The sequence below is a fragment of the Nannobrachium achirus genome (genome assembly GCF_963921795.1).
Source record: "Nannobrachium achirus genome assembly, chromosome: 7".
In the NCBI taxonomy this organism is placed as follows: Eukaryota; Metazoa; Chordata; class Actinopteri; order Myctophiformes; family Myctophidae; genus Nannobrachium; species Nannobrachium achirus.
Genome location: NC_137816.1, coordinates 38,980,179 through 38,990,553, shown reverse-complemented (window position 1 = coordinate 38,990,553; position 10,375 = coordinate 38,980,179). Strand labels below are relative to the sequence as shown.

General features: G+C 41.3%; 1 protein-coding gene across 12 annotated transcripts in view; it reads left to right on the top strand.

Moving 5' to 3' along the window:
* Nucleotides 1–2,294: 2,294 nt before the first annotated feature.
* tjp1a (tight junction protein 1a) overlaps nucleotides 2,295–10,375 on the top strand; it is an 80,197-nt gene continuing 72,116 nt past the window's right edge. For all 12 annotated transcript variants that reach the window (XM_080730824.1, XM_080730823.1, XM_080730831.1 and 9 more), the window contains exon 1: nucleotides 2,295–2,747. In XM_080730824.1, the coding sequence (XP_080586950.1) occupies nucleotides 2,724–2,747 (24 nt within the window). In that variant the 5' untranslated portion in view covers nucleotides 2,295–2,723. The remainder of the gene's footprint in view (nucleotides 2,748–10,375) is intronic.

Below are 10,375 nucleotides of genomic sequence, written 5' to 3'. Positions count from 1 at the left end.
GGCTTGCATAGTCCTGGGAACAGGAATGACCCCACAAACATTAAGGGAATGGAAGTAAAGATTATTTGTTTCACAAAGAGTAACATCATATTCTCAAATAGGCCTACACTATCTGCGTATGCTTATGTTGGACTATATAAATAGTAACCCCTGTTCCCTTGTGTCAAGAACACACTGTTTCACATTGTGTTGACCAATGCCTGTCAACATGGCAGAGTGTAATTTCTTATCTCCGATTCATACTGTCTGTAAGGCAGTTTTACGTGCACCCTCCACAACAAAGCTCACCATCACAGTGAAAGTGAACATTCAGCACCAGCAGAAGGACTGATTAAACTTTATTTTTTGATTTGCTTTGATCAGAATGCAGACTTTTCTCCCCAAGCGGGGGTCTGTGAGTCCTCCCCCTGAGTATTTTCCTGTGTTGTGTTTTACTTTATCAGGCTTGCTTTACTAGCATGGAAAATGAAGGGTACAATTTAATTACCATTACGCAAAAAGTATTGATTCGATTAGGCCTACTGAAACAAAGACCCATCTTTAATAATAGCCAGTCATTACTTAAATGAATATCTCCGTATGATTGCTTGCACTCACCCCCAAGCGGGGGGTCTGGGGGTCCTCCCCCATACATTTTTGAACATAGCAGATTTAATTTCCAGTGCTCTGGTGAATTTTGGGAGTTTGATACCAAATCCAGGAGAAATGACAATTCAGGAGCACCGCAGGGGTCGAAATTCAGGAGACTCCTGCCGGATTCAGGAGTGTTAGGAACCCTGCTGAATGTAACATATTTTCTAAATAATTAATTGTTATGCTTTGCACAACAAAGTATATTGTCAGTGGTGTAAAGTAACTAAGTACATTTACTTAAGTACAATTTTGAGGTATTTGTAGGCTACTTAGGAGCACGGTCACACCAAACTAATATTCTACCTATGAGGTTGGATTCTGCCACTGCATTTCAATGGGAATGGAGTGTTTGCTGCCATTTGCAGATTTATGCAGAACTCTGCTCCATTCCTATTGAAATGCATTATCAGAATCCACTCTTGACGGTAGTAGAATATTCTGGTGTGACCGTGCCCTCACTTGAGTATTTCCAATTTTCAATACTTTTACTTCTACCTCACTACATCTGTCTCAGAGGCAAATATTGTACTTTTACTCCACTACAATTATTTGACAACTTTAGCCGATCTACAAGCTTACAATGTCACAATGCAATACTTTGTGAGCTTGTAGATCTGCTATTTTCAAAATATTTTGTATGGCCTACATTTGAAAACTTGAAATGGGACATTCTGCATAATGAGTAGCCGTATACTTTAGCTTTTGGTACTTTAAGTGCATTTCGATGCCTTTTGCACTTGTACATACATTTTGAATTCCCTACTTTTACTTCGTATTTCTATCGCAGAATTGATACTTTTACTCAAGTAAAACATGTGAGTAGTACCTTTTCCACCGCTGCACATCCGCTACTCGTTGTGAGCTTGAGATCGGCTATTCTCGGCGCGAGACACCATCGCACGACGAAGTATATAATCGGGCTCAGGGGTGTCGCACCAAATTCTGGGCCCTGGGTATACAAGGATTCACTGCGGGCCCCCCATGAATGTTCTTCATAGGGGGAGGGGGTTTAACCCATTTAGACTGGGAACGCTTTATTTTGTGCTTTAACTATTGAAAAATAGTAGACATACAAGCTCGAGCTAGATCTGTTATTTCTGAAGAATCGTAAAAAATTGTAGGCCTACTAGTCTTTGAATATTTCAAATATTTTCAAGTTTAAAAAAAAAAAACCTATGTTTCTATGTCAGTGGCGCTCAAACCTTTTTATGTCAAGGACCCCCAAATGTATATTTGGCCACGGACCCCCATGGCCCATGCCCCATCTTAAAATATTTATTGGTGGTTCCAGGAACCCCCTCTCTAGAAGCAAAATCTGAGTACATTTTCACGACTTTTCAAAAATAGCAGATCTACAAGCTCGCAGCATATCTGTTATTTTTCAATAGCTAAAGTATAAAATAATTAAGGCCCCGGGCCCTCTCCAGTCTCCACCTTGGGCCCTATTAACTCGTCTCAGTCCCACTTGTCTCCCCCCTCCCCCCTTGTGACGCCCCTGATCGGGCTTTTTCTAAAGGCTTTTTCCAAGTAGTAAGCGGCGTCCCTGTTTTCCTCCTGCTTCCCTCCACACCCCCACTGTTCCAGGCAGAATGGTCTGCTCCAGACAGACATGTCACGTTCGCTGCTCAGAGCAGCGAGAACAGGGAGAGGAGAGGACTATACAAACCGCTGCCATTGCAGTTCTAACCAAGTGATGTCTACTACTCTTCCCTAAGTTTTTCAACCTGCTATTACCGCAAGGATAAACGTTTGTTATCGGCCACGATTCAAGCCTATTAATCTTCCTTTTCGACGTTGCTATGTATGTGGAGTAAAAAAAAAAGTTTCGGCGAGGGACTGAAAGAGAACCGAAGATAAAGATAATGAACTTTGGACTTTCCACAGCACGCCTTTTTCGTGTCATGTTTCCCCTGGTCGTCGTCCTGGATAGAATAAAATAACAACAGCCCGGCGGCGTGGCGTGGCGGCGGGCGGCAGCTGGGCGACATTCACTGGAAGAAGGAATTGTTATTTTTTTTTATCCCGAGTGATAATTAAAACAAAGAAACTTTTAACTTGCTTACTTTTTCGAAGCGGAGCAAGAGCGTAAAATGTCTGCCAAAGCTCCAAACAAGGTGGGTCGGCTGCTGGCGAAACTTAATACTGTTTAGTAACTAAAGGCTGGAGTGGAGTGTTTTCATTAGAATGTCTGTGTTAGCTGTGAATGGGAACTCTGAGGAAGAGATGCGTTGTTGTGACTTAACTTTTTATCATCAGTAGTACAGCTGCCTGGAAGTGAAGTTAGTGGAGGGAGGCTCTCTTTCTGAATGATATCCAATAGTACAGTGTTTCTCAAACTTTCAAATTGCAAGGTCTCCCCTTAATTCTGACAGTGTACAAATGGAACCAAAAACGGGTTAATTTGGTTCCATTTGTACACTGTCAGAGTGACAGACTTGTAAGGGTCAATTTAGACCCCCACAGAGTCCCTGGAATCCACTTTGAGGACCACTGCAACAGGCTGTGTTTAAGTTGGCATTTTCCCCCCCTTTCAATTAATGGTGTTACTTAATGGTCGCCATTAGTGACGGTTCAGTAGACTGTAAATCACCTTATAATGTTTGCTTGGTAATTAAATTATGCATAGAAAAACTCTTCTCTTCTTCAGAACGATTCGAAGAAGAGTCAGTCTATCTACCTGTTGATGTTAGGGTTATGTCTCGCAGTGCTTTTCAAACTTTGTCATGGCAAGGACCCCCAAATTGACACTTATTAGCCTGCTGCGGACCCCCATTTGAAAAGAGATGCCAGGGACCCCCATAAGAGAAGATTTCTACAGCTCTAGATCAACCATTTTAATTTCAAGGACCCCCAGTTTGACATGCGTTAGGTTACGGACCCCCATTTAATGGAAATTCAATTTCTGGGAACCCAATTTATATTGTACAATCAATGTTAATTTACCTCTGAGAGGTTACACTCTGAGTTAGATTTGGTTCCTATCTATTTAGCTGGTGACCCCCTGGCACTCCCTCATGGACCCCTGCGGGTCCCCGGGCCCCACTTTGAGAACTAATGCCCTAGTACGACGGTGTCGCTTGCCAAAAAAAACAACAACAGATCCACTGTACAAGCTAACAACGCGCCATAGCTTGTAGATCTGTTCTTTTTGGTCAAGCGGCATGCTAAAAAGATTGTAACAACTGTGTGCAGGCATGGGGGAGACAAAGCCTATTGAAAGTGTCGTTTCTTTACGTGTTTTGTTTGCTGCTGGTGCTACTACTTGTGTATGTGTGCACAGTGTCGTCCCTCATAAAGCAAACCGTGCTGCACCGTGCTGTGCCGCGTAGAATAGTAGACAACAAGCTTGCAGAGTTTGGACTGAACTGGGTCAGACTGTTGTAGAGGCAAACGGACAGAAAGAAATGTCACAAACACATCATCAAACCTCTTGACTTTGTTAACTCTGACTTTCATATATGTGTAGCAATAATAATATGATGATATGTATTATTATTATGATAGTATTATTAATAATAATAATACATATGATGTTTGGGTTCTTCTAGAAAACATGACCAGTTTTCTAATCTAAAAGGCACATGATTATGGTAGAGCTTGCCGTTTGATGTCATGGTAATGAAGGGAGAGCAAGAGGGCATTTTGGGGAAGTGCTTTTTAATTAGGTCATCCTCATATTATAGAGCAGCTACGCTACACCTAACAAAGTAAATATTATATATGCAAGATTGTAATTTCCACCTAGCTGTCAGAGCATTTTTGTTTGACAAGTCAGGAATGTATTTGCTGTGTATTTAACTTGAGGTTGTGATATTCTGGTTTGGTCGGTTGTGCCAGTTCAGACGAAACCACCATTGTGCTGTCAGCGGGTGATGTTATGATTTAAAGTAAACACGTTAGTTATAGTAGCAATGACCTGCAACGCTGAAAGAAAAATGATAAACACATACATTGTCTATATTGTGGAACGTATAGAAGATAGTTTGTTATAGTCTATAAGGGTGAAAGCACAGCAAACATCAATTTATGTAGGCTATTTTATTATCTGTGAAATGTTTGCACTCTTTTCCACGTGGGTCCAACATTGTTTTGTCGGTCAGTCAACCATTGATTGATTGATTGATTGATTGAAGTTTATTAGCAGTTTGCAATAGAAATAATTACAGTTTCATGACAGCACAAATCACTGGTACAAGGTCAACTAAAAGGAGATCCTAGTAAGCTTCCCGGCTTATTTACACAGGACCACTTTATGTATCTCATACAACATTGAAAGACAGATGGATATAATGTCTATAGAATAGGATAACATCAATTACAAATGTTCAGATCACAGAAAACAGTTTTGTCATTGCATTGGCTTAATGTTACATGGATACTTCTATGTTTAGATTTATGTAATGTTTAGTCTGAGAGCTCAGAGCTGTTACCTTTGACACAGCAGACTTGGGGACTGTTGTTCAGGGGTGACTGGTTGATTAGCTAACTGCTCTGAGACAAGAGAGCAGCACATTAAGCACCCTAGCCCACTGCTGCCTCTAACCGACCCTACAGACAGTACAGAGACACCCCAACTCTGCCTCTAACCGGCCCTACAGACAGTACAGAGACACCCCAACTAGAATCTGTGGCAATAAAAGCCATCATGCATGCAGCTTTCCTATGGGAATGGCTATTGTCAGAAATACATCTATGAAATGCATACCACTTGCATTCGCCTACTTTCTGTGGTGTGTCATTCACACAGCTTGTGTAATAACGTCTAGTACTCTAGTTCTACCTGATAACAAGTGTCATTCACACAGCTCATGTAATAACTTCTAGTTCTACCTGATAACATGCATACCAGCAATACGAGTCACTTACTAAGTAAGACAGACTGAACGGTAAGAGAGATGATGTGATGCTGTCTTCCTGGAATAGACAACAATTTGTGGCTATGTGCTGTCCTAATGTTTCATAGGTCAAGAATGCTATTGTAGTGAAATGCTATTGATGACTCATACTCTGCCTTGGGTTTATAACTGATGACTGTAAGCTTACTATATAATAATGACGTCATGTTTCAGCAACATCAATGAATGTGAATTCACAAGTTAACTTCAAGTATTGAAACTTATGTTTACTCTTTTACTGTTTTTCAGTAACAGCCACCTTGTGCAGCAGTTAGAAACCCTGGTGCTAATTGTTATTTGGGGGAGTGCTCTTGTGGAGAAGGGGACCCTCTAGGCAAAGCTTTTTACTTGGTGCCACAGATCCTGGGTGAACCCCAAGATGGGAGGGGGGGCTGACAGTTGCCAATGTCTCTAAAGTCGTTTGAAACCACATTAATCCTCTGGATGCCACTTGCATTAAAATAAGGACATTAACTCTTCTGCACGACATTTAATGCCTTCATTCCTTCTTTCAGGCTTTGATTCACTCTTGTTTTTGGAATGCATTTGCGAAGACAGACGAAGACATGATTTGTAGCATAAGTACCACCTCCAGCCTTTACAGTGGGCTTATGTGTGCTCAGTGAAAAATGTTTGTATGCCTAGTGCCCACTCACTGCAAATCCAGTGTCACTTTAACTCTGAGAGAGTAAAACTGGGCCCTGAGGGTTTAAAGTGAACAGAATTAAATGAACACTGAGGATTTTGCAGTGCTCCTTTTTTCTCTCTCCTTATTTTAGATGGAGAAGGTTCTATTAATTAGGTAGATGAAGCAGCTACTGTTTTGCGTTAGTGATTACACATCTCCTATTAACATCAATGAAGGCAGGAGATGTAATTAGAGGACTGAGTGCTAAAGAGATGAGAGGAGAGGTGATGTGTGTGTTCTGTGTCCTTGGTTACGTGTCTATCTCCCTCTCTTAGAACTCATGTCTGATGTAGCTGCTCTTGAACAGAACAGATGGTGCTCCTTTAACCACATCAACTCTGGTGTCCCTATTTTGGGCATGTTGTTGTGGGCCAAATCTCTCAAGAAAATATTGTAGGCAAACTAGGTATATATGGTTAATTTTAGGTTGTACACTGTCACTGGTGTCGCACTGAACTTGCGCTGTGAAAATAATAGATTTGCAAGCTTGAGTTTCTCCTCACTGACTTTGTCAGGAGGGGGCACCTAGATTTATTTCTTACTATTTGAATTAAAGATTATGAATTAAAGGGCAATTATTACCTATTTTTAAGTGGTTTAGCTTTTTTTAGACTGGACACTGAAGAGGGGCTGGAAACTGAGGGCGTACACAGTTTTCCAGCTCAAACCAGGGACCATGCAGTTATGTGGTTGACAGACTAACCGGTCATCTACTGGTGTCTCCACTCTCCAGTACCTATACTTCATCACAGATTCAGCAAAGGCCCTCCAGACCTATTGTAGAGCAGGCATGAGAAGGTTGTCCATGACTAAAATGGGCAGGAACAGCCTGAGGCCTGTTGGTTCAGGTGGATTTCTACAGTTTTGGCCAGTTGGCCAACTTGGCCCTCTCCGGCCTATCTAGATCATGAGCCAATGGCCACACTGCTTCTCTGGGCCCTAGTCCATTTCTTTGTTAGGCTTTGTTAGGCTACCATTCAGAGAGTAGTGTACTGTGGATGTGGATCCATCTACAAGTAACATGTATTGGAACGTGTCCTTTATACTGTCACAGGGATGTAAACCTGGAGTTGACTTACTTTAAATTGTTACACATTATCATAACTCTAGATCTGCATAGTCGTTGAAGCTTGAAACTGATTCCACTGTAGGACACGGAGAATTAACAGAATCTGTCCTGTTACGTTCATTGGTCTAAACTCATTTGCTGATTTTTTTTCATATATAGAAACATTTTTGGAAATGTCACATCTACTAATCTAAAGGATTGCTGAAGTGAATGGGAGAACAGCTGTGTTCATCCTGCCATGTTGGGAAGGCTCTGTACTGTAGTGGTTCTCCTCCTGACCCCTCTCTTCCTGTTCTGCTGCATTTCTGCTGTTTCTGCCTCACGGCTCTTCATCAGACCAGTCTGATGAAGAGCCGTGAGGCTCGAAACGGTACCAAGTAAAAACAAACTCTTTTGGAGCAGCAAATCGACACTTATTTCTTAATTGTATACTAATAGTCTACCACCCAGTCTATATGGCTTTGGATGTGTGTGCCCTTCTGGTTGAATTTGAGCCTCTATATTAAGTTATTAGTTAGTAACATGCATTTATGGGACATAAACGCATACAGATAGCGAGGGAGACAACAGACGAGGAGAGAGGATCTTGGTGACTCAGGGGAAGTCCCCAGACAGTATAAGCATATTAGCAGCATAACAACTGAAACACATCAAAATAAGTTGGTTAAAATAAATAAGCAAATGTCCCATCCTTTTAATTGAGATCTGAGTATAACAAATGAATGTTCGGAGGTGTGGAGCCAGCCATAGTTACTTAACTGCAATTTGAACATTTCCATAAAGCTCTAACATTGCATCATGTTGGATGGATACACTGAAAGTTTGAAAGTCTGGAGTCAGATTTGAGCTCTGTCATTGCAACATATTGATGGTGAATGGTTTCATTTTGCAATATACAACTTTCAGCTGCGATATGACATACGAGTTCATTCATTGCTTCTTTTTCCCCCCGCATTAAGGCCCCCACACACCAGCGTTGATAAGTGTTGGGATGGGAATGCATCTGTGGCAAAATAAATCTGTTGTGGTATATTCGGCAGTGTGTACACAGTCGTGACGGGTCTTCAGTTGTAGTGAGGTGCTCAGTCGGTTGTCACCTGTCAGTTGTGGGTGTGTGAGGGGGGGAGGGGGGGGGGGGGGGGGCGGGAGAGATCTCTGGTTGTCTGTTTAGCCTTAGCCTTAGCAAGGACGGGGTTATGGAGGGGACCTTGCAAATCACAATGGAGGTAATGCTTGTTGTACATTTATTTTATTTGCAGTGCATACATTACATAGACTGTTTGGTGTGTTGCTACAGCTTGCTGCATGTTTGCTCAAAATGCAGATGTGGGTTAGTGTTTGTGTGTGACTGACTGTACATGCGTGTCCTGTGTGTGTGTGTGTGTGTGCGGGGCGGGCGTGCATCTCAAACACACTGGAAAGAAGTTAAAGAACATATGGTGTCTTGGTGTGTAATGTCTTCCCACTTTTATTAGCTGTCAGCTGTCAGATTTTCTCTGATAGCATATCACTAAACATTATATGCTGTATATTTCACTTACCAATATCATTAGCGCTTTCTCCTGCTTTTCACTACGTTAAGTTCAACTGATGCAACAGGTTATATTTTAATATACGTAGGCGTATTCACCGTCACAATCCCGATTGCTCATTCTCCAACTAAATCATGGGAAAATGGGTATACAGGATAGATTGACCAGGTTATTAATTGAATATGATGATGATGATGACGTTTGATGACTTGAGTTTGTGGAGCTCGTGCACAATGTGCTGAGCAGCCTATTTGAACGGGACAGGCCACTGTGCCACTTTTTCTCATCATTTTAGCTCTTGATAATATATTGCTCATTAGTTGACCTAAATGACCTCTACCACTACCACTTGCTGCAGCAGGCACGTAATGTAGTGTTTAACTCATTTAGTGCCACCCCTTTCACCACTAGAGGGCGCCCAGTGGCCATAGAAAATCCCATAGAGATATGCTGGTATATGCAGAAGCCCTGCAGCCATGACTTGCCTGAACACTTTCCTTTGTGCATGTACAGGAAGAGGATGAAGTTAGCTTGAAGTTAGCTATTGGCTACCAAGCATTTTAGAAGCCTTATTTTCGTCAACGTAGCCATGATTAAACCTTGCACACCTCATGCATGGGAAAAAAACAGAGAAGAATGAGCTCTAAAAAATCCAATGCAATCCTGGATTGCATTGGAGTGGATTTGTGCAGTTTGTTCACAGCTTTCAAACAAAAAAATCCGATTGGAAATCCGTTCAGGCATTCTTGAGATAATCGCCATTATGTTTTACATGTTATGTAAACAAACATGGCTGCCCTGTATGTTAGATGGGGTTGTATGGGGGTGGAACATGCAAAATCGCGATTGAAATCATGTTCACTAGATTTGATGGGGTCCAAAAAAAAAAATCATTTTTTTTTTTTTTTTTTAATATCCCGAACTAGTTAGGGATAGGCACTCTGGGATGCGATAATATATCCCGAACTAATTCGGGATAGGCACTCAATGAGTTAATCATAAACATTATATATAGACACTAAATATGATTACATTCACAAACCAAAGTAGTCTAAAAGCGTTTAACGTGTAGCCTTTTGTCAATTTCCTTACTGTGCAGTGTGTTTTGCTAAGAGTTCTGAAATGATTTGAATTCAGTGTCTGTGCTGTAAGCTCCACAGTTAAGCATGCGCATCTTTGTTGTTCGTGTGTTGAAAAGCAAAAGTCAAGCGATAAATGTAGTATGATGTGATGTGTAGAGAGCTGCAATCAGCACGTTTTCCACACCTTTCACCCAACTAATCTTCTGTAAAGTGCAATACAAAGCGTGTGCATAATGCTAATGAGTGTGGGCCATATTATGTAAGTTCTTGTAGCACTGATATCCAACGAGTCTCTCACAAAACAGGGCAGTAATTGCAGCAACTGTCAATTAAGCCATCTTTAATTCATAAATCATATTTGAGAGGTAGAAAAAAAAACTGCAGTTTTGCATCATACAGTGACCATTTAATAGCATAGATTTAAGTGACAGATCGACTACGTTTAGACAACATGGATAGAGTGGCAACCCTAGTCT